The sequence below is a fragment of the Vulpes vulpes genome, chromosome 6, assembly GCF_048418805.1.
Source record: "Vulpes vulpes isolate BD-2025 chromosome 6, VulVul3, whole genome shotgun sequence".
Classification (NCBI taxonomy): domain Eukaryota; kingdom Metazoa; phylum Chordata; class Mammalia; order Carnivora; family Canidae; genus Vulpes; species Vulpes vulpes.
Window position 1 is genome coordinate 108,169,659 of NC_132785.1, and position 25,791 is coordinate 108,195,449.

At 54.3% G+C, this 25,791-nt stretch overlaps 1 protein-coding gene across 2 annotated transcripts in view; it reads right to left on the reverse strand.

Moving 5' to 3' along the window:
• Positions 1-271: 271 nt before the first annotated feature.
• LTBP2 (latent transforming growth factor beta binding protein 2) overlaps positions 272-25,791 on the reverse strand; it is a 99,808-nt gene continuing 74,288 nt past the window's right edge. The window contains exons 15-36 of one of the 2 annotated variants that reach the window (XM_026008596.2): positions 25,252-25,365; positions 22,613-22,741; positions 21,824-21,952; positions 17,260-17,379; positions 12,344-12,463; positions 11,138-11,260; positions 10,779-10,904; positions 10,209-10,334; positions 9,323-9,445; positions 9,097-9,222; positions 8,564-8,686; positions 7,697-7,828; positions 7,284-7,409; positions 6,579-6,722; positions 5,520-5,711; positions 5,319-5,402; positions 4,461-4,589; positions 4,006-4,143; positions 3,753-3,920; positions 3,169-3,450; positions 2,051-2,200; positions 272-1,579 (exon numbers count right to left, since the gene is read on the reverse strand). In XM_026008596.2, coding sequence (XP_025864381.2) covers positions 1,434-1,579; positions 2,051-2,200; positions 3,169-3,450; positions 3,753-3,920; positions 4,006-4,143; positions 4,461-4,589; positions 5,319-5,402; positions 5,520-5,711; positions 6,579-6,722; positions 7,284-7,409; positions 7,697-7,828; positions 8,564-8,686; positions 9,097-9,222; positions 9,323-9,445; positions 10,209-10,334; positions 10,779-10,904; positions 11,138-11,260; positions 12,344-12,463; positions 17,260-17,379; positions 21,824-21,952; positions 22,613-22,741; positions 25,252-25,365 — 3,050 coding nt within the window. In that variant the 3' untranslated portion in view covers positions 272-1,433. The remainder of the gene's footprint in view (positions 1,580-2,050; positions 2,201-3,168; positions 3,451-3,752; positions 3,921-4,005; positions 4,144-4,460; positions 4,590-5,318; positions 5,403-5,519; positions 5,712-6,578; positions 6,723-7,283; positions 7,410-7,696; positions 7,829-8,563; positions 8,687-9,096; positions 9,223-9,322; positions 9,446-10,208; positions 10,335-10,778; positions 10,905-11,137; positions 11,261-12,343; positions 12,464-17,259; positions 17,380-21,823; positions 21,953-22,612; positions 22,742-25,251; positions 25,366-25,791) is intronic. The other variant, XM_072762038.1, reaches the window with a different exon arrangement.

A 25,791-nucleotide genomic window follows, 5' to 3' on the forward strand; every position in this document is an offset into this window, starting at 1 on the left:
AGAACAGATTAAATTAAGAGAATAGCATTCATCTCCGTATCTTCAGGCATATAGAGTATTGTTCATTTACATTGCCCTTCATCAGACAAATGCAAAAGCAGAGCTTTCTTTGTCTTAGAAGAGTAAAGAACATTTTCCCATTGGATCCCAATCATAGGCTATTGGCAGAGCTGGCAAAAGGATAGGCACAGCCTTGTGTCTAATATTTAGACTTAGCCAATATGGTAAAGATATTTGGTTTAATATGAAATAAAAACAAAAACAGAGGAGCCCAAATGTACATTTCTTTATTCCACCATAGTTCTAAATTCCTAGCTAGCCAAGGTTGGAGTGGGTCTCTACTTGTAAACTGAGAAGGATGCTAGCCATCCCATTTTTGAAAGAAAGACAGCAAGGGCTTCTGAGTAGAGAGAAGAAACAACAGTAGGAAATCTGGCTTCCCCTAAACAAGACTACACTGTATTTCACAAGCTAGAAAATAGACCTCTTATTTTTAGTACCTCAAACTGGTGTCACAAAAGGAGAGCCCAGGAGAGATTTGCTTCCTGTAAGAAACTGTGTATTTAATACGGGTCCTCAGAGATGGGCACCCTGTCCTGTGGCACCCCTTACTGTGACGCACAGGAGCTATCATGGGTAGATTATGAATGTTTACTCAGAGCTACTGAACATTTTCTTCAGCCTTGTTGAACGCCTTGGCTCCCCCTTTCTTATCAACTCCCCATATTTTTCATACTGCCCTCTTGCTGCTTGCTCAGTCACCATGCTCCCCTTCATTTGTGTCTCTTAACACTCAGCAAGCTAGTGTCAGTCTTCCTCCTGAGATAAGGGGATCTTCCGCCCTTCCCTGGGGCTACAGAACTGCTACAGGATGGAAATGTGGCAAAATCTGGCCCAGACGGGATTGGCTGAGGTGATGGTTCTTGGGAGGCCTTTGGAATCACTTTCCAAACTTCCCCCAATCCTTTTTTTGTTAAAGAGATACTGAAGGACCAGACCTGGGGAGATGTAACCTCTGACCCAGTTGTGGAAGCGTCAGGATGTTATGTGGATCCTGTCTGGGAAAGGCAATGTGAGGCTGAACCACCTTGCATGTTTGCACAGCTTGGGGGTGGATGAGGGCCATCCTTTGGTAAGCATCCCATAGCAAGGCCAGGACAGATGGCAGACTGGTCCTCATGGCCAGTGGCTGAAGCATTAAAGCATTTGGTGATGTTTGAGCCAAGCAAGGGCATGGCGGCATGAAGGCAGTGACAAGCTCACAGCCAGAGCCTAAGCTGGGAGAGCTGAAAAGCAGGCAGAGCTGGCTGGGAGCTGGGCTGCAGGGCCTTCTGCCTGCTTCTTCATGGTGTCTTCCCAGCTAGGAAAGCCTCCTCCAGGCCCCTGAGGCTGGGGCCCATTTCCAGGTAGCTGTCCACACTGACCCCTCACTGCTACTCCTTGGCAGTGCAGTGTGGGGGGCCTGCCTCGGCCACATAACCTGGGGAGCAGTGGCAGCGGTAGGAGCCCTCGGTGTTCTCGCAGTGACCATGAGCACAGAGTGCAGCAGGCCCGTTCAAGTCATCACACTCATTCACATCTAAGAGGAAGGGAAGGAAGGAGAGAGCTGTAGGGAGCCCAGGTGCCTCTGGCCTGTTGCCTCTGCTGTTTCCACTAAGCTCTGGCTCCTGCCCTGCAGTGGAATCCTACATGTGGCAGTCAGAAGCTGAAGTCACTGCCCCAAACTAAGCAACTCAGAGACACAAAGCAGGTGGTAGTGGGCCCATCCTGTGCTCCTGAGTGATCATGCTCTTCTGTCCCTGCCTTTCTTCCTAGGAATCTCCAGGGGAAGGGTTTTCTATCCGCAGCACAGCAAGAGACCTTCCTTTGGCACTCCCTCACCACTTGGCCTGGCTCCAGGACACCCCGCTAGGGGGCAGCAGTGGATTTTCCAGCTATCCTAAATTCAGCCATGTATTCCTAAGTGAGCAGTGGGCCTGTCTGACCTTTCCACCTGGAGCCATCAGGGCCATCCTGCTCCCTGGGCATTGCCACTTGGATGGAAACTTACCCACACAGGCCATGTGGGCCATGTCCAGCTGGAAGCCCTCAAAGCAGTCACAGGTGTAGCCCTCCCTCACGCGCACACAGCGGCCGTTCTCACAGCCATTCAGGATGCCGCATTCCTCTGCCTGAAGCCCTTCGAAGCCAGCCTGGTGCTCTGGTAGGAGGGAGTCAGAGAAGGACGCTGAGGCCTTGCACTTAACCCTGGGGCCCTCACCCTCCACCACAAAGAGTTGCTCCTATTGAACCCCTAAGGTTGGGGTTGCGAGGGTCTAAAACCCTCACAGAAAGCTGCTGAAACAAAAGGCAGTATCCTTAAGAAATAAGCGTGTGTCATTACTTGTGATGGCAGAGACATGCTGTGCCTTAAATGTCAACTTACTATTTTCACGGTGCCGGGGCTCCCAAGCAAGGGTGTCTCTACAGCTTTGGTTTTTTGTGGTTGTTGGTGGTTAAAATCTTTGCATAGTTTTTTGTGGGAGGGAGATTGGCAGCAAAAGGGGATTACCCTCAACATAAAGCAGAACTGAGCGATCTGCTTGGACACCTCCTCTCTGAGCAGCTCCCAACCCTGGGAAAGACACTGACCCTATCCCTGTCCCCATGCAGTCTGATAGAGTGGCTATGCCTGTGGCAGCTACTATATCCATCACACAGGTGCCGGGCCTGACTTCGTTAGAATCCAAGTCCTGAGTGCTGGGGTCATTGCCGCTTACAAACCGAGTCACCACAGCAGGCCTTTAAAGTGGTTAGAAATCCTTAATGCACATTTCAGGTCACAAGCATGAGCTCATAGAGCAGGTTATTCTGTACATTGTGAGTGTGTGGAGGGAAAAAAGCAGACTGGAGTGTACCTGCTTTCTCTTGCTCTCAATTCCCTCAGGGAAGCTTTTGAGGTTGAGATGGTGTCCTGTACCTCTTTGTGTCCCCAGTGCCAGTTCATCAGAGAGGGTTGTTAGGGTCTGACCCAGGCATGTGGAGTTGCCCCTTGAGTGACCTGTGAGAGGGCTTGGTGCATCTTTCCCCCTCCTTGGCCTCATCCCACTGGCAGTAGGTAGGTAGGTAGAGATGGAAGTAAAACAGCTTTGGCCCCTACCACTTCCCCATTTTTGCAGCAACACAGACCTGGCTGGCTAGCCACATAGTGGGGCTGGAGTTCTGAGGGCTGCAGGGGTGACTCAAGAACTGGTGTGTGGTCCCCTGTGTGGCTGGCTGTATTGGGGAAGGGTGGCTCTGGGATGGTGTCCTCAGGGCCCAGGTAGTTGTAGAAGGGGGCCCCATCTGGGCCGTAGAGACTGTAGTGCAGGTCCTCGGGTCCAGGGCCATACTCATAGCCTGGCCGGAAGTGGACTCCAGCCTCCCGCTCCGCTTCAATCCGGGCCACATTGCACAGCTGAGCATAGACCTCTGTCAGGAAGGAGGGAGAGAGGAAGCTGCCAAGTTCCTGGTAGCTAAAGCCTGGTCGGCTATTCCCCTACTCACTGCCTGGGGAGTGGGAACATGCTGGGACTGGTGCCCTATGGGAATTCCTGGCAGTGCTCTTCCCACCCCGCCCTACCCCCTGTCCTACTTTGTCCCCCAGGTAATAGGGATGGAAGACAGGGTCACGCTCTGACTGCTCTACTCCTTCTAAATCCGTTCCTCCAAGGTAAGGGCATTCCCTCCCCTAAGGCCCTTCCCCACATGCAGGCACGGGTCACCCTTCTCACCAGAGCTCCTGGGGGGGCACAGGGCACATTGCTGGCTCCAGGCCTCGCCATCTTGGCAGCAGCATTCTGTATAGGTGGTGCGGCGCCCGTGCAGGGGTTGGCTGCACACGTAATTGGTGACTCTTTTCCAGCAGATGTCCATGTGGATGTCGTGGTCAGGCAGGTCCTCTGGTGGCACAAGGCCCAGAAGCGCGTGAGCCCTCCCAGTCCAGATCCACTCTCCCTGCTGCCCCACCATTCCAGGCCTACTGACCTGTGCTACCGGTGCTGTTTATGCAGCGCTGCTGGCTGAGGTCCAGGGTGAGGGGGGGGCTGCAGAAGCAGTGGAAAGAGCCTTCAGTGTTCACACACTCACCATTCTCACAGGCCATGTCCTGGCACTCGTCGTGATCTGTGGTGGCAGAAAGATGGAAGGAATGTATGGGGCAGTATCAAGGCAGCTTGCCCATGGACTGTCTTCGTGGAACTGATAATGAAGTTGTAGCATCCTGCTTCCCCCTCCTCCCCTGATCCAGCCTGGTGTGGGAGACCCCTCCCCAGGGGTGCCTTTCCAACAGGTGACCATGTGCAAGTCCTGACAACCGCACAGCTTCCCACGCTTCAGGCCTGCCTGATGCAGGGGGATCTCCCAGGAGGAATCGGCCTGGCTGGCAGGGGCTCAGTGAGTGGTCAGCGGTGGGGGTGGGGAGGGGTCATGTGTGTCCTCACCCTCACACTTCCTGTGGACGGCATTGTAGTGGTAGCCAGCATTGCACAGGCAGATGTAGCCAGGCACCGTGTTGAGGCACCGGCCATTCTGGCAGAGACCAGGCCCGAACATCACACACTCATCTGCATCTGTGGGAGGGCAGAGATGAGGTGAGAAGCAGGACGAAGCAGAACTTAAGGGGCTCCAGAGCCAGACTTGGTGGGTTGGAATCCTGGTGCTCCTACTGGCTAGTTAGGTGACTATGGGCAACTTGCCTGAGTTCTCCTTGCCTTAGTTCCCTACCTAAAAAATGTGGATACTACCACTTAACCTCTTATCATTGTTATGAAGACTAAAAGGTTAATATATGTAGGTCCTTACATAGTGCCTGGCACATAGCAAGCACTTAAGGAAAGCCACTTCTGTTTCTATTATTTCCGTCACCAGCTTCAGATTAGGGCATTGAAGGGCTCATAACTGAACTACCTGCTTTGAATGTGGGTTCTCTGAAGTTTGTAAGTGGGGCCAGGGAGATAAGCAGCTGTCTTTGTACAGCAGTACTCTCCACCCTGACCCTGTCCCCTGTGACTGGGTCAGTTGAAGCATCATAGTTTGTTCTGGAGGGTTTAGCCGTGGGGGAGCCGAGAAACTGAGGTCGGGTTATACAGACACCTCCAGGAAGAGTTTAGGTCAGACGTTCTGGCTACAAATCTACTGGGCAGTCAGGGTAGTCAGCCCTGGGACAGAACAAGGGAAGCAACCAGGGGAGTGGGGTGGTTTGGTAGGCTGGGGCTGCATGCAGAACTTCCTCCTAGAAGACCAGGCTGGGTCCGCTCAGGTGAGTGGAGTTTGGGGAGGTGGGTCTCTAGGGAGGTTACCTGTATACGTGGTCTGTCCAAACATCCAGGCTCCGTCCACAGGAATGTAGCCTTTACCACTAGGGCAGATCTCACTGAATTCAACTGTGTAGGGAGGCATCCAAGCTTAGAGACAGAAGGGCTCTGTCCCCATTCCTCTCCCCTTCTTTCAGTGTCACTCTACAGAGCTGACACTGAGGAATGGGACCCTTGGGGCCTTACCTGAGTCCTCAGCTGGGCAGGGGTCACAGGTGTCTCCCCAGCTGGCGCCCTGGGTGCAACAGCACTCGGCCTGTGTGGTGTTTCGGCCCAGAAGGCTGGAGCAGGGCAGCTGGCCATTCTGCCCAGAGTAGCATTCCATGCGGATAGGGCCTGGGGGGTGGTCCCCTGGTGGGGCCTCAGGGATACTCTGACCTGTGTATGATAGATGCCCTTTATTATATTGTCTGTCCTTGACCATCTGGGGCACTCCAGCTTTTGAATTTTTTCAGAGTTTTATATTAGCACTTCACAGTGTACAACATGCTTTTACCTATATTGTCTCACTTGTTGCTCTCGACAGCATTAATATTATCAGCTCTCTTTTACAGATGAGGCAGTTGAGGCTTAGGGGGCTAAGTGACTTGCCATGGTGACTTGCTATGGCCACCAGCTATAAGGCGGCACTGACCCCAGTTCTGGCACCCAGACCCCTGCTTTTTCAGGTCTAGCTCCTGCCGCCTTCACTGTACTCCTGGTCCATGGCCTGCCATATGGGCAGGCCTTCTCCATTCCTCAGCTCACACTGTACCCCAGGCCCTCTCACCTTCCCTTGTTCCAGTCCCTGCTTTCTTCTCCCCCAGTCAGAGGAGGCCAACTGAGTCCTAGTCCAGCCTGGAGTGAGGGGCTGAACCCACCAGCTTGGGTAGAGTGAGCAGGGAAAGTGAGGCTCAGCTCAGCTTCAAGGCCTCCGACCCGGAAAGGCCCCCTTTGGGGCTCCATCTGAGGCCCCTAGGCACCTTATATTGGCATCGGTTCTTCCTGAGCCCCTCAGGGTTGTCACAGCCCTGAGCTGCCTAGACGTGCCCTGGCCTGGGGAGGACGTCCTCTAGTCTCGACAGTTGCCGTCCTCCGGCTCCTCGCTCCATTCCACCCCAGTCCTAGGCGGCAGCCTTGCCCACACTGCCCTGGGCCCGGCCCGGGTTCCCTCTCAGGAGCCAGAGCGCTGGAAGCGCAGTGGAAGCGCTTTGTAAGTGGCAGAGGGGTCCCTGCAGGACTAGGGCCTGGAGTGGGGGCGCTCACCTGCAGCCAGCCGGGGGCGGCAGTGCCCCTCCTGAGCGTCGTACTCCTCCAGGTCACTGGCACAGAGGCAGAGGAAGGAGCCCTCCACGTTCTCGCAGAGCGCCGCCCCGCACACCGCCAGCATGAGCTCGCACTCGTTCACGTCTGCCGGCGAGCACAGGCTGGTGGGGGGAAGCCGCGGCCCATGCCCCCTGCCCCTCTGCCTCCAGCCGGGCAGATCCTCCTCTCACCGCCCCCCCCCCCCCCCCCAAAAGAAACCAGCTAGGTCTTGGGGAGGAACAGAAGGGAGTTAGCAGGAAGGAAGAACAGATGAACACAGACCATGAGAAGGGAGAGAGGAGAAGGGTGGCAGAAAAGGGTCTGTCTACTAAAGGGACCAAGAGGAAGGATTTCTCTGTGCATTCTCCAGAGGCGCCCCCGAGACCTGGCTCAGAAGGGTGGCGGCGCCTCCCTAATGTGCCGCTCCCCCTGCTGGTAGAACATGACCGGCTTCTCCTACTAATCTGGTCAGGGTGCCAGCTGTCGGGTTGAAATCACCCACTCTGTGAGGACCTATTATGTATGGAACCGTGTGACCTTGAACATTTCAGGAGGAGGGCCCTGGGGCCTCTCTCCAGGACAGCCACGCCCCGTGGAGATGGGCCCAAGGGCCCACAGGCCTTCCCTTCCCTGGCCTCGAGCCTGGCTAGCCGGTAGGCTTCTCACCAACACAGTCCCAGCCGGAGGACGAAGTCTCGAAGCCCTGGTCACAGAGGCAGCGGAAGGATCCGTCAGTGTTGTCGCAGAAGCCGTGGCTCCCACACATGGTGTCGTTGGCACACTCGTCTATGTCTGTGGGACAGTGGGGACTAGAGTGTAGGGTGCACCTTGCTCTGTTTGCTGGGAACACTTGGTCTACTGACACCAAGGTCTGTGAAAAGGGACTTCTAAACACAGGACAAGAACACTCTAACATTAACATTCCTCTTCGATTGCTGTGCAAGCCCTGCTGCATAGAAAATATGCAAACTTCAAAGAGCTACAAAAATAGTGTCCTCAGGACAAAGGACTTTCTAGCTGGATACCTGACAAATAGGTGTCCTCAGCCCTCCTACCTCTGACGCCCCATTCCTACTCACCGATGCAGTCTCCAGTTGGAGCCATGTGGAAGCCGGGCTGGCAGCCCAGGACACAACGGTAGGAGCCAGGGCTGTTCTCACACCTCCAGGCCCCACATACTGGGTCTCCATAATCCTTGCACTCATCAATATCTGTCCCCAGAGCCAAGAGAGGGGACAGAAATGGGAGGGTCATTGCTCTGGCCCCAACTCTTTGGCATTACAAGGTCATGCCCCACAACTTTTGTTCTTGATCTGTTACAAACTACACTGCTCATCTCAACTCCAAAACATCGCTGGTGTCAGCCAATGCCATGTTCAGGATCATTCCTCCTGACCCAGCAGGGATGGTTGTCTAGGTAGAGAGCTACATGCTATTTAGGAAAGCACTGAGCTCTTTCTGTGACACCCTTGTCCCCCCACTCCCTTCTCCCTCTAGCAGAATACTTTATGATTATATAAAATCTTCACCAAAGTGTATTGCAGAAAATTGTCTTCATATTTGTCTCCCTTGCTCAATTTCAACACTGTCCATAACTGTCTATTTGTCCTAGCAAAAGACATTGAACCTGGCAGGGGTTTAATAAATATCTTATTGAATCAATTTAGCTTTAAAAACTCTGCTAGCAAAAAAAAAATAAAAATAAAAAAATAAAAAATAAAAACTCTGCTAGCATAAGGATTATGATTATCTTCATTCTGTCGTCTCTGGATAGGCCCTGAGTCAGCAGAGACTCAATAAATGCATTATCCATTGGATGATTAATCTGGAAAGTGCTCTGCTTCCTGCAAGCTGCAGTTCCTGGTCCCGGGGAGCTGAGGACCAGGCAGGGGTGGAGGTGGGCAGACATGGGGCAGTGTCCTGTCCACTCGCCTTGGAGCCCTTACCCACACACTCCCCGCTCTCTGGGGAGGGCTGGAAGCCGGTCTCGCACAGACAGTTGAAGGAGCCCTCGGTGTTGACACAGTGTCCTCCCAGACACTGGTCTGTGACTGCACATTCATCCACATCTAGAATAGAGACCTCTGTCAGCAGACCCAGCCATGGGTCCCTGGGGCCCTCGGGAGCCCAGAGGAGAGCCAGAGAGTGGCTCAGGGTAGGAAAGGGCCGGAAGATCTGAGGAAGAGTCCAGAGCTGGAAGCCAGAGGCCCGGCTGTGGGGAGGAGCCCTCAAACTAGGGCATTATCAAGGGCAGAAGGGTAACACCCAAAGGGTTCAAAGGGCACATGTGTGTCGTAGACATCACAGAGAGGTCCTGTGAAAGGTTCTGAGTGCCTTCCTGGCACTTGGCTCCCTGTCACCATGCAGCTTCCCACCTCCCATCTCGGGGTGGCGGGGGGCACTTTATTTTCATAGTCTAGACATAGCCTCCAGCAGCCCCTGCTGCTGGCAAGTGGACATGGCCAAGCTGGCTTCTCACCCTGGCAGCTGGTGCCCCCCTCTGCGCTGGCGAAGCCTGGTGCGCAGAGACAGAAGAAAGACCCGTGGCTGTTGAGGCACTCGCCATGGGGTGCGCAGTACTCCTCTCCCACACACTCGTCCACGTCTGCAAGGACAAGGTGGGCAGTGGTGTCTCCCAGGCGTGTTGCCACCTGTCCCCCCACACTCACTGCCCACAGTCCCTGATGGGATACGGAGCCACTCACCCTCACACACGGTGCCATTGGCCAGCTGGAAGCCTGGGGGGCAGAGGCACTGGTAGGAGCCAGCCGTGTTCTTGCACTCGCCTCCCTGGCAGCTGCTCTGGAGGTCTTCACACTCATCCACATCTGCACGGTCACACAGGGGGGAAGACGGTCCGTGGCAGCACCTCCCAAGAACAGGATCCAGTGGGGAGGTCTTCGGAGGACCTGTCCCCTGCCTGAGGAGCCTGGACCCATAGGGGCATCATCCCCTTGTAAAGCAGCACAGCTGGGAGAAGCTGGCGAGGGAGCCTTTGGAGAGCCTCGTGACTACAGCTCCGTCTACTTCATCCTGGAGGAGCTCAGCTGCCCACACAGTGCCCTTGGGGACACTCAGCCTCTCCCAGCGACCTTGGCTAAGGGTGGCCAAACTTGCTGTCCTTAGCATGGCTGAGACAGCTTAGGTTTTACTGGGAAGCGATGGGAAACAGACGAGAAGTAAAGGAAGGAAACAGACGTGAGAACCTGAGAAGGTCACAGGACTAGGCTCTGGAAGCAGCCCTACAGACTGCCGAGTACAGGCCCATGTTTCCCAAATATGCACCAAGCTGCCGCCCTTACAAAGAACACAGGAGACTGCATGTGGAGCAGACTCCCCTGAGGCTTCTGATCTGGTGGCTCCCTGGCCCCCTACACCCAGATGTGCAGTTGTCTTTCCAACTCCTGTTGAGGAGCGGTGAGAATAGGTGTCCCCAGGTAGCCCACCCAAGGTGGACAGAAGGGCCCCCCACCCCAGCCTGGGAGCAGCCCCTGCTGTGTCTGGTCGCTCCCTTCTCTAAGGGCAGTGGGTCAGTCTCCTGCAGCCGGTCTGTGCTCCCCTTCCTCCCGCGCAGGGGGAGGGGGCTCTCACCTTCACATGTGTGGCCCAGGGGGCTGGGCCGGTAGCCCTCCTCACAGTCCCTGCAGGAGAAGGAGCCGGCGGTGTTGGTGCAGACTCCCGTGGGGCAGACTCCCGGGAAGGCACACTCATCTAGGTCTGGGGCAGACAGCCAGCCAGTCACCCCGGGGTCTGGCAGAGGGGCTCCCTCCACCTAGCAAGGCAGGAGGCCCCCCACACCTCTGGCCTCCCTCTCTGAGCTTGTAGGACTCTCTCTGGGCCTCTGGGGAGGGGCAGGCCCTGGCCATGGGCCTTCTGTAGGGCAACCCTGGTCCCCTCTCCCCAGAATGCTCTGGGGGTAGCTCTACCATCAGTTTCCCTCTTGTGTCTGTGGCTCCTCTTTTTCCTCCTGTCCTCACCCCCCATACTTGGGGACGGTGACAAGAGATACTCTCCTTGGGGGTCAAGTCCATTTATAGGGTCTTCAGCTGTAGCCTGGAGACCTTTTGGCATTAGCCCAAAGCTAGGGACAAATAGAATGTTCCTTGGGAGGTGAGAAGGCCTATATTGTCCGTCCCCCTCTGCCAGCGCCTCCCCGGTTACCTTCACAGGTGGTGCCATCTTCATTCACCCAATAGCCGCTCTCGCAGGCTGAGCAGGTGAAGGAGCCCTGGGTGTTGAGGCAGAGGCCCGTGGGGCACGAGGCCCGGCTGGCACACTCGTCGACATCTGAAACAGGCCATTGAGTTCTGTGTGGGACTCTGCAGGACAGACATGGCAGGACAGCCAGAGGCTGATGGGTGGGCAGGGGTAGAGCAAAAGATGGGTCTTGGCAGGATGTGGGTTTGGGTCAGCGTGGTTAGGGATGTGGTGTCAGGGCTGGGTTAGGAGTGAGTGTGCAGAGGGAAGGAGCCGGACGCTGGTGCACCTGTAGAGGAAGGTGCTTTTTAGCATCTTTGTACCTTGGCAGCCCTTCTCATCTGAGGTGACCGTGTAGCCCTGTTCACAGGAGCATCTAAAGGAGCCCTCCAGGTTGATGCACTTTCCATGGGCACAGACCCCAGGGGTCAGACACTCATTTACATCTGTGGAAGAGAAGTCCAGATGGTGGGCTGGCTTCTTCTTGTCCTCCATGTAGTCCCCACTGTCAGGCTTAGGGCATCTTGATTGTGAGGCCAGGCAATCAGCATTCGGTGGGTGGGGGGCAGAGGCCACCCTGGGAAGGCTGTGAGGTTCTTCCTGCTTCTGGCTCCACCCACCTCGCCCTTCCCGCCTGAGCCCACTGCAGCGCTATCTAGTAACACACAGCACTCTGCATATGTCCTAGAAAGGGGAGCCAGGTCCCCCAGCCCTGGGGCTGGTTTGGGCCATCTGAGGACACCCGGAATGAAATATCCAAGACCCTTGACTCACCTCACAGTGGATCTAAACCTTTCTAGTCTCCTACTTGCCCACCAAACTGGTATGAGTCCATGTTCCCAGCCCAACGACCAGCTTCAGTAGGTGAGTGGGCAATGCAGGGAGAGGCTGATCTATGCCTGGGTGGCTGAGTGGCAGACTCAAGGGCCTGGGAAATGCCTGCCCTCCCCAGAGTCTCAAAGCATCTATTCACAATTCAGTCCCTCCTGGCATTCTGAACCTTGGGCCCTTCTTCCTGCAGGGACTGACAGGAAAGAACGTTCCTTCTACAGCTGACTTGCAGCCCCCTCTAGGGGGAGAAGAGCACCCCCTGGTCAGATAGGTATTGCTGTTTAGACATTGCTGTGGAGCTGCAGAAGAGCAGAAGACCCCTCCTGCCCAGGAACCACAGCAGGACTTGGCTGCCAACTCACACCACCAGTCAGCCTCTTCCTAAGGTTCTAGGCAACTCATTCTACCCTGCAGGATCCAGCCACAGAAGCTTCTGGGACCTTGGGCTGTAGCTCCTGGATGGATATGGCCAAGGAGCTAAAGGGGCCCCCACCCAAGCTGATTCAGAGGGCAGAGCAGCAATGACTGAAGCACACCCATCTCATGCCCAGTGTCATGCAGGAACCCAGCCAGATCCTGGAGGACAATAGCCTCCAAGCCACTTCCCTCTGCCCGTTTCTTTCCCTCCCTGTGTGTGGGCTCAACCAGAGGTCCCAAGGCCAAATGGCCCTCTCACTGCCTTGGCGAGCAGCCCTCACCTACACAGCTCCCGCTCTGGCCCCTGTAGCCCTCCTCACAGGCGAGGCAAGTGTAGGAGCCGGGGGAGTTGACGCATCTCCCATCAGGGCAGGTGCCAGGGTGACGGCATTCGTTGATATCTGCAAAATAACATCCCCTCCCTTGGTCATCCCTGGGAACCACAGCACATGGGTAGTTCAGTGAGGAAGCAAATCCTTGACCCTGCCCTTGGTGGGGGAGAGGGAGGAATGCCAGTTTCTGTACAGATGGAAACTAGGAAAAAGTGAGTGCTGTCCAGTGTTTCAGCTCCACCTCCCACCCACTGTCCTGGACAAAGAGAGATAGAAGAGCTTTAGAAAGGGAGACTCCCTGGGTGGGGCAAGAGGCCGTGGTCACCACTAGCTAGCTCTGGGAGGGTGGGAGAGTTCTATTTTGTGAGCTGGACTGTTGGGAAGGGCCTTCATATCTGTCTTGGTGAATCCTGTTCCCCTACATTACTGGGGTTGCACATGCTTGGGACAGCAGGTCCCAGAGACCTCAGGACAGATCACCAGCTGGGCAATGGAGGCAAAATGGGCTTTCCTGCACTAGGAGATGAGGACTGAGAATGACCCCCAGTCTCGGATGTGGCCAAAACCAGCCCTGAGCCTGATGCAGAGTCATGGATGGAGGCTGGCACGGCTTCTTGACTGGAGGGACTTTTGTTCCAGCCCAGGGCTCCCGGCATCCACTCTGGGGAGACCCACGAGAGAGTCAGAAAGGATGGGCCTGGGTACCAATCAGACAAACAGAGGAAGAGAGGACGCGAGGAAGGAGAGGAGCAGCCAGTCCTGGGAGAATGACAGCAAGGAAGAGGACAGAGATCTTGCTCCCGGGAACTGCAGGCAGTGTTCTTCCCCATGCGACTGGCATAGCTGCAAGTCCATCATTCAAGGAATACACGGGACTTGGGCTGAGTTAGGGAGGTCAAACTTAAACTCTGCGTTGGGACTACAGGAGGACGTTATGTGCCTCTGGCTCAGTGTTGAGGCTCCCAGTTCCTATTTGTGACAGACAGATTGACTGAGCTTGAGGAAAGAAGAGAAATTACTCTTTGTAAATGAGTAACTGTCGTTCTCCTGGAGGAAGTCCACCAGTCTGAGCAGATTCAGAAGCCCTTCTGCCTAAGAGGAAGATCTACTCAGCACCCATGGAATAAATGCAAGAGGCAGGGCCAAAGGGTCAGAACACAGGCTTTCTGCAAAGAGACAAAAGCTGGCAGCTGTTGTTACAGAACAGAACAAGGGTCCCGAAGTGAAGAGTGAAAAGGAGGTGGTTTGGTCTGCAGAAGTCAGTTCACATTGAAGCCCTCGTCCCAGGGAACTGGGATCCTCTCAACACCCAAATTTCACCCCAAAGGTCCAGAAGGGGAAGATATACACAGGGCAGGTGGTTATTCAGGGGGTTATCTGTAAGGAGATGGCCAGAACCCCTAGGCAATCTTGAGGATACTGAGATAAGTCTCATCTCTACAAAGAGGGTAGCCAAGAGCCCCTGAATGGACTGTGGTGACACTGGGCTAACCTATTCTAAGGGGTTCTCTGTAAAGACAGAGATGGAGAGAATGCGACAGAGGAGGGGGACTGAAGGGTCTAGGGCCACCAGCTTTGGCCGTCTGGGAGAGAGCAACCAGGACCATGGCCTCGGGGCCTAGGCTAAGGTACTGGAGGAGGATGGGCAAAGCCATTGGGAATGATAAGCAATCTCTGCTTCAGGAGATAAAGAGGTCAGGACCCATTTCTAAGACCACATTGAGAAAATATGAAGTTTTTGGATCTCTCCTGTGGAGATCAGGCAGGGTAGGAAGGAGATTAGATTTAGCAGGAGTGAAGAGCCCTGATGTCTGGGCACGCTCATGGAGGTGGTGCACAAAGTATCTTATGCTGGGCATTAGGAGACCTGTGGTACTGATTGACTAAGTGTTCCAGCTCTCGCCTGCTGGGCTGGGGTGGGTGCCTCATGGTTCTTTGTGGTTGGGTGGAACCAGGGCACTAGTGCTGGCTGATGAGCCATGAAGTGTGTAATTTATGGACCAATGCATAATTGTGAGCAATTCTGAAGAGTGCTCTTCCTTTCTTCCATGGAGACCGGCCACATTCAAGATACCGGCTATTCCTTTAGGCTAGTTCTAGAGTCAGGAGATGTGGGGCACAACCCCCAGCTGAGCCATGATGGGCCTGTGGCATTGGTCAGATACAAACTTTGCTGTGCTCGAAGTCCTGAGACCTGGGGTTGCTTGTTAATGCAACATAACCTCATCTATCCTGACACACCATTGCTGGCTTCCTTCCTCAGACCAGAGCCCCAGCCGGCGATTAGTGTATGTGAGAGGTCTGTCAGCAAGTGGGAGAAGGAAGGCAGATTACGGCAGCCCTTAGTCACCCCCTAAGCCAGGGAAAGCCTCCCCCAAATGGGGGGTGCATGTCACAGAGCCATCTGCCAAACCCACCCAAAGGAGCCAAGTAAAGATTCCAGATGACGTAGATTCCACTCCTGACCAGTCCATGTTAAGGGCATAGATTCTAGTGTCACCAGGTAGCCTGAGGCTGTTCCACCAACCCATTTGGTATGTGGACTGGAGCCAGATTTTCCTGCCTAGTCTGGGGTTTGAATTTTAATCTAAGATTACTGTATATTTTGCTAGGTTCTAATACTTGGTCATCCGGGGCAGGACCTCTGTCTTACTCATTGCCCCGCCCTAGCCCATGACTGGGACACAGCTGGCGCTCAACAAATGTTCACTTACCAAAGAATGAGCCCACATGATGAAAACTCCACACACTCTTGCTATGAGGCTGCTGAAGAGACCCCAGAAGACTCAGGGAAACAGGTGCTTACCAACCTGTCTGTACCCTGGGAAGATCCTGGAGTTTCCCTAAACCAGGGCTTCAGCCTTTGTGTGGGGAAATGTAACGGTGCCTGTCTCTGCTACTTGTGAGAGCATGGGGTGGGAGTGCGAGGGTGCCCAGGGGCCAGGAGCTAGAAGAATTTGGGTGTGGTTGGGGCACAGGAGAGCTCTGGCAATCTGCAAACAGATCTAACCCCTCTCCGTGAGAACCTGGAGTCCTGGCATGACAGAAATGCCACTGAGACTTTGGATGGGCCGCTGTCCAGAGCACTCGGGCCTTCCATCAGAGACTTCTGAGTTGCAGTGGAGAGAGTGGTTTCTCAGTTGGAGCGAGAAGAAAGAGAGAGAGGAAATTGACCGGGCTCCCAGGGTGACGGCTGGGTCTGTGGTTGCTGATGGAAACCTGGAGAAGTTTGTAGGCTACATCAGGCTTTCAGCAGCCTGACTGTCCGCCTGGGGCCAGGAACCCTCTCTGACCTCCCAGCTGTGGTGTGTGTCTGGAACTTTTCCTCCAGAAGGGAAGGGGACAGTCCAGAGGAGTGGACTGGGGCATCGGGGGAGTCTAAAGGTGAAAAAGAATGGGAGCCTCACAGAGAAATACTGCCCCCTGTGCACTGCAGGTCCTGTTGTGTGCATTAGCTTAGCTGGTTAACTGGTCCTCACAGGGCCTCTGAGATGGGCATTATGGTTTCCATTTTCAGATGTCAAGACAAGAGCCAAGCCCAGGCCCCCTCTCCACCAGAGCCTATGCCCATAAAATGGACTAGTTAGTACAAATTTGATCTTTTTTAATGTACTGGTATTTTCTTGGTTCATCTCTTTTAGTTTTGCCTTTTTTTTTTTTTTAAATAAAATCTAATGGCAAATTTGTCATGTTGTCATGCTTAAATGAGGTCATCTATTCAGTACTCGCACAGCTCCCGGCACAGAGAAGGAACCCATCCAAAGCTTACTCTCTTCACTCTCCATTCTCCTGGAAAATGCCAGGCTTTCTGACTCCATCGTGCTTATGAGGACAAAGAGAGTACATTTTGGCTTTAATGGTGTACAGCCCAGGGTATTAAAGGGAACTCAGGTAGAGGGAGGCATCGAGAGGAGAAGGTGACCCCCTGGGGGCGCAGATAGTTGTCTGTCCTACACCTCCAGCCACCTCTCCCCTTTGCTAAGACCTGCTACAACTCCAGACTTTGCTTCCCTGATAATGGCAATGGGAAGGGGCATTCTCCTTTTGCTATATATTCACCTCCAGGAGGCTGTGAAACCAGGCAAGTCCTGGCCAGGAAAAACCTGGAGGCTGGGAGGTGGCTAGTCCTCACCTCGGGTCATGGGTAGGATTTCTTTCCAGAGAGAACCTTGATTTACCCTCATTTATTCCTATCTCAGCTGGTCTAAGCACACAACCCAGGCCTCTTGCAAGCATCTGACACCCCAGCCTGGCAAGGAGGTGGTAGCGGCAGGGTTGCCAGGAGCTGGCGTGATAGTAGCAGCTTCAAGCCAGCCTGTAAGGAGACTGGTTGGCAACAGCACAGCCGCCTTTTGGCAGAGCCTGGGAAACAGAGCAGGGATCGGGGCTCACACATTCACTCTCCACTCATTCACTCATTCAGCTAGCGTTTGCTGACATTTGTCCAATGCAGGACATTTCTCAGGTGTCTGCATATGAGTCATCTAAGGATATGGTCCAGTCCCGAGGAGCTCACAGCCTAACAAGCTTTAGCAAGTAGGCCAGGGCTGAGACCCTAAGCTCTTCCCACATAGACCAACTTCTCTGTCACTTAAGAGAGCAGTGTGACTCAAGGCGAGGGGAAGAGGCGTACAGAGGGATGTTTCTGGGGTCTCATGTATACAGAGTTGCTTGTGCTCCCCTGCTTTGGGGGGGCAGGCAGGAGGCCAAAAGATCACAGAGGGTATAGACAGCCTCACAAACTCCCTGACAGTGGGCTCAGCATCCAGGAGCCCAGTGGGAGACAAGCTGAAAGGTGAAGTGGGGGCAGCTAGAGCCTGGAGAGGCAATGGGGCGGCCGGCTGCCCCCCCATCTCATTTCTTACCTTGACAGTGTCCCTTCCTGACCATGATGTAGCCCTGGTCACACTGGCAGTGGTACGAACCCTCCGTGTTGGTACATCGTCCCCCGCTGCACACCTCTGGCTGCTCGCATTCGTCTACATCTGTGAACACATAGAAAAGTCCTGAGTTGGGCCAGCCCTGCAGGGAGTCCGGGGGCATCTCTTCAGAGATGCTTGTGCTGAGGCCCCAGCGGGAAAGGCAACCTTGCTACAGCTATGATTGGTGGGAGACTCCTAGGCCAGGTCTGAGACTCCTCCAGCGCAGGCCTCTCTGCAAACCCCTGAGTTCCTTTCTCCCGGGGGATACTACTTTGGGGGCCTTTGGGGACCCCTGCCCCAAGGCAAGGGCTGGTCTTGAGTCAGATGGCACCATTGGAGGAGGCCAATAAAGTCCCCCTCCTGGCCCCAAGACATCCTCCAGAGGTCTGTTCCTAGAGTTATTGAAGGCCTTCCCCAAAGTTAGGGGATTAAGCAGCCAGAGAGAGAGCATCTCAGGCAGCTGTGGATCTACTGAAGCAGTTTATTCCATTGTCCCAAAGCGTCCCGGTACCCCGCAGTGGCTCAAAAGTCCGACCTTGGTCACATCACTCCCCTGCTTAAACCCCTAGTAGGTTTCCCTGATGCTTCAGCCTGGCTCACGAGGCCTCTGCCACCTGGCCCCAACCTCGCTGTGTTCCCTGATCCCCACTGGTCCAGCTACCACGCCTTGTTCATACAGATGTTTCCACGAGGAGTATCTTTCTTCGCCTCAATGGTCAGCAGAATGCTACTCCCCATTTCAAGGACTGGTTCAACTGATCAACCCAAGGTTGCTCTGGCCACTTCCCATTCCTTGCCCCCACAGTCAAATCGATGGAGGATTTGCCTTCGCTGCCCCCCAAGCCCCGGCACTGGTTCAAACATTTCACTGGGTCCCTGTGCAGATTAAATGAGATAATCCAAGAGAAGGGCCCAGCATAGTGCCTGCCTGGCACAAATTAAGCACTGAAGAAATGTTGGCTATTATTATTCTAGCATTAAACCTACCCTACAAAATCTGATCTCCTATGCCTGGCATGTGAGATCTTTTATGATCTGGCCATTGTCTGCTTCTCTCACCTTTGTCCCACCTCTTAGCCTCAGCCATGCAGGCACTGCTTCTGAGCTTGGGCGTGTGCTGCTCACCTGCCCAGAGTGGTTTCCTGCCCACCAGCTTGGCTGTCTCCTACTCATCTCTCAGGTGAGGCTGACCTCTCCCCTCCAACCAATATGCCCCCTCTCCAGGATTCCCTTAGGACCCAGCCATGAGAGTAACTATTCATTTGCCTGCTTTTTTCTCTCCCACCGCTGAGAATGTCCCTTATTATCCTAATGTCCCCAGTGCCCGGCACAGAACTCCCAAAAGTACTTGGTACATGAATGGAATACTAACCATTGGTTTATGGACAGTGCTTTTATCTGAGTAGTACTTTGTAACACTGTAGTGCCCAGTGGGGTCACTGGCAGAAGGTGTAAAATGCACCACCACCCCCAGGCCCACATCTGGAGAGTCTGCCCAAGCAGTATTGGAAACTGCGTTATAATCACTTTCCAGGCATTTCTGAAATAACTAGTCCTCAGTTTGAGACACTGTGGTCCCAGTGGAAGAGAAAAGGAAGCTCAGACACAGAGCCGCATGTGGTCACTTGATGAAGAACCCAGCGATGCCAGTCTATCTCTCTCTTTATCTCTCAAGAATAAATAAATATAATCTTTTTTTTAAAAGATTTTATTTATTCATGAGAGACAGAGAGAGATAGAGAGGCAGAGACACAGGCAGAGGGAGAAGCAGGCTCCGTGTAGGGAGCCTGATGTGGGACTCCATCCCCGGACTCCAGGATCAGGCCCTGGGTGGAAGGCGGCACTAAACTGCTGGGCCACCAGGGCTGCCCTAAATAAATATAATCTTTAAAAAAAAAAAAGAAAAAAAAAGAAAAAATAAATAAAAAAAAAAAAGAAAAAAGAAGGACATGTGGATAAGGTTAGTGAACAGAGAATGAAATGAGAGAGTGGCAATATCTAAACCCAGGCAAGTGGGGATCCCTCGGTGGCTCAGCGGTGTAGTGCCTGCCTTTGGCCCAGGGTGCAATCCTGGAGTCCCAGGATCGAGTCCCGCGTTGGGCTCCCGGCATGGAACCTGCTTCTCCCTCCTCCTGAGTCTCTGCCTCTCTCTCTCTCTCTCTCTCTCTCTCTCTCTCTCTCTCTCTCTATGTCTATCATGAATAAAACAAAACAAAACAAAACAAAACAAAACCCAGGCAAGTATCTGGAATATCTAAGGAACTTCCAAGGAGCCACAAGAAAAGCCAGCAACCACTGGAGAACTGAGTGAAAAATAGGAACAAGCAATTTTCAGATAAGGAAACCCAAAGGCTAATGTACAAAGAAATGCTCATACTTATTTGTAAAGTAATATGCTTTAAAAATATTTAATATTCAAATAATGTATACTGATCAATTAGTTTTACTTACATTCGTTTAAATTCTATAAATTGTTATAATTTATATTAATTAGTTATATAAGTGGAGGAAATAATTTATTAATGATTAAATAATGAGATATTACTTTATAAGACTGGCAAAATTTAGAAAGTGGATGTTATCTTGAATAAGGTCCCATCAGGTGGCAGTGAAGCCCCACTGGGAGAAGCACTGACAGCTGATCCTGGGCTCCCTCCCCAGCTGTTGGGGCCAGCAGAGACATCCCGGACTGGTGACACCATTCCCTGCAGTGGCCATTGCTTGTCCCCAGCCAATGTCCCAGGCTGGGCCTGCAGAGAGCAGCGCCTCTGACCTGCAACACCTGCTAATGCCATGGAGCCCAGCGAAGTCCCGAGAAGCCCCTCGTCCCCAGCCTCTCCCCTCACTACCTCCAGGCCATTCTGAGCAGTGCTGCTGAGTCACAGCCCTGAAAGCCAGCTGAGGGCCATCCCCACCCTCTGCTTACAAACCTCTCCTGGCTGCTCGTGGCCTGCCGAATGGTGTCCAAACACTTTAGCCTGGCACTCAAGACTTCAAAAACTGGCCCCGGCTCCTGCTACTTCCTCCACATACCCTTCGCTCCAGTCACACTGGATTTATCATTATTCCCAGGGCATGCCAGACTTGTTCACCACTCTGCTCTCTGGAGAAATGGTTCCCTTCCCCTGGAATACTCTCCGCTTTCTCCATTCCCTCACCGTGAGTGTCAGAGACTGTGGGAAACACAATGTGCATTGGGGCCAGAATGACTTTGATTCTGTTTCTAGCTCTGCCACAACCAGGTAGGAGGTCCCTGGGTATTTCAAATCACCTCTCTGAGCCTCAGTTGACTTAACTATAAAATGGGGTAAGGATTTCTACCGCATGGGGGTGGGATGATGAGCTTCATATGATTAGGGCTTAGGACTGGGCCAGCACACAGAAGGGCTCATGAAATGGTAGCAATGACTATTCTGTCCCAGTTCCAACCCTCCCTCGAAACATGCAGTGAAACATGCCTGCATCCTACCATGGAGAGCCAGCTGCTTCCTCATCTGGATCCCACAGCACCACACGCACACACCTTACTCACTGCAGGATCCAGAGCTGACATGGTACCTGGCATGTGGGTGCTCAACGCTCGGTGTGAATGAAGGGCATGTGTAATTCTCCCACTCTGATTAAGTTCCCTGCTTGTTCTCTACTCCCCTTACCCCATATCAGGTGAGGGGACCTGCGTAGTCTTGGTCTCTGCAGACCAGATCTTTGGGGGGTTAGGACCTGGGTGACCCTGGTAGTGAGAAGACGCACAGCTTCCTGGTCTCCAGGAGGGGCCCTGAGTGACGCTGGGCTGCCCCGGCCAGAACCAGCACTGTGAGCCTCCAGAGCGGCAGTGCCATCCTCCAGCTGAAGTGTTCCAGTTGGTGAGGCATCACAAGGTATGCTTGCAAAGTGCTGCATCATATTCTCTGTGAGCTCATTCATAAAAATGTACATGGAGGCTTTGTATCACGGGGCAAATGCTGGACATTAAAGGGTTTGTGTTGGAAGCTGCTTTGCCCAGGGCCCTGGTGGTGGTGGTGGGGGGGGGAGGCAGGCCTTCCCAGGGAAGTTCGAAGATATGCAGGCTCTCTGAGCTGCTGAGGACCCTCTGCAAAGGCACTCGTGCTCCCCGGTCTGCCAGGAGTCCCAGCCGGTGCCTTCACGTGCTGCCCTCCTTACCCAAAATGAAAGTTGTCACTCAGAATCTGGGGACTAGACTTTAGGTTCTCATCTCCAGCCATATCCCCCGACCCTCTCACACTCCCAGCTCCAGCCACACCTCCTTGGAGCCTTGAGGAATATTGTTATCTTTCAGGTTTGAACCTCTCCTCCTGGTCTGGTCTCAGCGCAGGGGTCGGCTTCTATTCAGGTCCAGGTCAGAGCCCTGAGTCTCTGTTCTCACAGCCCCTGTGCTCTGCACACTGCAGTGCAGTGCCAGGTGCTGCGAATGCCTAGATCCTCTTCCACCTCAACACTCACTGTGGGGTCCTGTGCCTCTCCCAGGGACACAGGCAGGCTTGCTTACCTTGGCATTCCTGTGTGGTCCCTGAGGTGGCCAGTGTGTAGCCAGGGTAGCAGAAGCAGGAGTAGGAACCCACTCGGTTGACACAGTGCCCTCTTCCTGCACAGGGGTCCCTCAGACACTCGTTGTCATCTGAGCAGAGAAAGGTGGGAAAGGGAGGTCAGGGAGACCTTTCTTTGGGCACCTGCCAGCAACCTGCCCATGCTAGGAGCTGGACAGGGGATGGTGTTGTGGGTCAAGGAGAGGATGAGGGAGTAAGTAGAGAAGGCTGGGGAGATGAAAAATCTCTAAGGCTGGGGTCATGAAGTCTGCTCATAGGGCCCACTCAGGCACCAAGGGCCTGGGGCAGTGGCCCAGCACCTCCTCCTTGCCCCATGTCCCCCTCCCTCAGTGGCCCCCTGCTGACTTTCTTTCCTTCAAGGCACAGTGGATGTTTTCTTTTGTGTAAAGCTCTTGAGATGGGGGATCAGCAGAGACATTTCTAACTAGGCTAGGCCTTGGTCTGCTCTGTAGGCAGCAAGATGGCTAATTGGAAGGGTGGGCTGATCTCAGAGCTGAGGGCTCCAGGCACTGGTCAAGGGGCCCTGGGGTGGCTTCCCACTCTCCTGGAGTTCTGGAGACTCATCAGATGGTGCTCCCGGAGGCTTGTCTCCCCAAGGTTTAGGTTGGTTTTTTCCACAGGGAAAGCACTCTTCAACTCATTGGCCACACAGCACTGCTTGGACTTTCTGCTGCCTGGACTCTTAACTCTGTCCCCAGCACCGTGTGAGCCCATGGTGTCCCAGTGCATACCCGTGCAGTAGGCTTGGCTGGGATGCAACTGGTAGCCGGGGTTGCAGATGCATTTGTACCCATCTGGGAGGTTCACGCAGGTTCCAGGGCCACAGATGTTGGTGGCTCCAGCGGCACATCTGTCAGTGCCTGTGGGAGACACAGCCAAGCAGAGGTTATGCTGGGGTGAGGACAGACGAAGACAGTGGAGCAGCATGGTGAGAGTATGGGGGACAGGGCACAGGCCTCAGAGGACCCACAGAAGCCTCACTCCATTCTTGGCTGGGCCCTCTCATATCCATGTGAAGCATGGCCGTGTATAAAACCCCCTGGCGCCCCTCCTGGGACCCTGAGTCCCAGGATGGATCACAGTAGTGCATCCCTTTGACTAAGACCTAGTGGGCTCCACTAACCCATGTCCTAGTAAAGGGCCTCCCCTGCTGAGGCCTCCAGCCTGACTTCTCCCTGAATGAGGGCATGGCTCTCACCCACAGTCCACAGAGCTTCCCTTCCCTTTCCCTTGGACAGACAGACAGAGCTGGCAAGGAGGGTGTTGGGGGAGAATTGCCAGAGGGAGAGAGGAGAGCTGGGCTGGGGCCAACCCAGCAGGGCCTCGGATGCCATGTTGAGACAGGCCCACGAGAAAGGGGGTTACGCAAGGTGGGGTATGATCAGAGCCATCTTGGAAACACCACTCATCTTGCCATGCCATCTCGCTCAGAAAGGCTGCAGATGGCCCATGGGCTGGGCAGGGAGGCACAGGGGGCTCTCAGAAACTTGTTGAAATAATTCAAACAAGGACTGCCCTGGGTGGTGGTTATGGGGTAAAAAGTACAGAGACATGCTGAGTTCAGGAATAGTGGGTTGACTGCCTGGATTCAGCAGTGGGGCTGTGTAGAGGACAGAGGCTCTAGCTTTTTCGAACTGTGTCCTTAACGCTAGAAAAGGGCCTGGCTCTTAGAGCATGCTGAATGGGCACATGAATGCGTGAGTGAGTGGTGCTTGCAGCCTTGCATCTGCCCTAAGGTTTTCGCTGTAAGCCCACAGGCCCAGGCTCCCCCGCCCTGCCTCACAGCACGTAGGTAACCCTGGAGACCAGACGAGCAGACAAGGCCTGTGTTGGTCCACAGCAGGCCTCGCGGTGGTTGCTGAGTGGGACTGAACTGAATACGCACTGGCCTGCTTGCAAGGCTACCCTGTCCCTGGCCTGGCTCCAAGTTTGGGTCAGCCCAGAGGGAGGGGTGGGGGAGCTTGTGGGGACCCCCTGCCTGGTTCTAAACATCTCCCCAGAGGGGCGAGGCTGGGGGAAGGCAGGGGAGAAGGAGGCTGTGGTGGTGACTGAGGGGGGATTCTGTTCTCCCACATAGCTGATAGCCACTGCGGAGCCTAACCTGGGCTCTTCCTCCTGCCCCCTCCCCCCCGGCCCTGCGTCCAGGCCCATTTTCCTGTGCTGGAGAACCCCTAAGGGAGCCCCTTCACCCAGCTCCTCTTGCTTGCCTCGCAGAGGGGGATGAGCAGTGCACTGAGCACAGAGGACAGAGGTCCCGGGAAAGGGCAGCAGGTTACCCCGGTTCATGGTTCATACCCGGGAGGGCCAACCCCCTCCTCCACCCCCGCACTCTCTGGACTGCCCCGCCTGGCTGCATGGTCTCTCTCTTTGCCAGAAGAAATCCAGAAATCTCTCTCCCCTGAGGTGAGCTCAGGCTGTGAGGTAAAGAGGTCAGCCAGCCCCTGGCGAGGGCACACGCGAGGGCGTGCGCGTGAGCACACACGTGCACAGGGAGCAGCTGCGGCATCACCAGCTTTGCTTCTCTGGAACCAAGTCCCCAAACAATGAGCCTTTGAGGAGGGCACATTCCAGAGCAAGGTGCATTTGCCAGGGATCTCCCCCACATTGCACCCCCTCACCATTGTAGGCGGCCAGAGAGGGGGAGCGCAGGCTCTCTGACAGTTAAACAACCTTGAGAACAGAACCACTTTCCTTCCAGAAAGCTTGCTGTCCCTGTGAGCAGGAGACTGCCCCGCTGCCCGGGCACTCAGCCCACTCAGGGTGGACAGGCTGGAGGAGCCAGGCTCCTGGAGGCTCGCTGCGCTGCCCTTCCTCTAGAGGGCCCCCCTGGATTCTCCTAGAAAGTCTCCCAGTTAGGGGCGCCTGGGTGGCTGGGTAGGTTAAGCATCTGCCTTCATCTCAGGTCATGATCCCGGGGTCCTGGGATACAGCCCCAAGTTGGCTCAATGCTCAGCCTGGAGTCTGCTCTTTCCTCTCCCCCTTCTCCTGCTCTCTCTCTCTTTCTCTCTCATTTTCTTGCTCTCAAATAAATAAAATATGAAAAAAGAAAGAAAGAAAGAAAGAGAAAGAGAAAGAAGAAAGAAAGAAAGAAAGAAAGAAAGAAAGAAAGAAAGAAAGAAAGAAAAAGAAAGAAAGAAAGAAAGAAAGAAAGCCTCCGAGTAAGAGGCTCCCCTAAGACCTCCCTTCTCTTTTTCCTCCCCCACTTGACTGGTGCTCCTGACAGGACCCCTGTGTTCACAAGAGGCACCCTGTAAGATGAAGCCAGGGGTGCTGAGCCTGAGCGGGAGTTCACTGGAAACTGTGCATCTGGTGGGAGAGGCCCTGGAGTTGGCTCTGACCAGCCGCACCCCACCAGGCTGACTGCAGGTACCTGAGGGGCCCAGGGCCACCAACCCCTCAGCAGGGGTGGTCACGTGCTCTTCTTCCTGGTTGTCTGGGATCCCCTGTCCAGGAAGCGGTGGCGTTGGTCTTTTTATGGCATCTCCTGCAGGGGAATGGGGGGTGGGGACAGGGGAGGGCAGCTGGGCCACGACTCCTTGGCCACCCACTTTCCCACCCCCGGAGAGCGTTCCCTCCAGACATACTGGCAGTGGCCCTTCCCTCCTCCTGCCATGCCAACTGGAGAACCAGGGCTGGGGCCTAGGGTGGGTCAGCCCTTCTGCCTCCTACTAGTCTCCAGATACTTAACCTAGTTCCAGACAGAGTTAGAGAATCTGAGAGCTCTAATGGGTCCTAGAGCACCTCCAGTCTCAGCTTCCCTTTCACAGGTGAGGAGATAGGGTTGTGGAAATGGCCACTTGTCCAAAGCCAGCCAGCTTGGTAGAGACAGAGCCCTTGGATAGTGCCCTGATCCCAACTCCAGTCACCCTCTGCAAGCTGGGGTCTGCAGAGCTCCAACTATTTCCCAAAG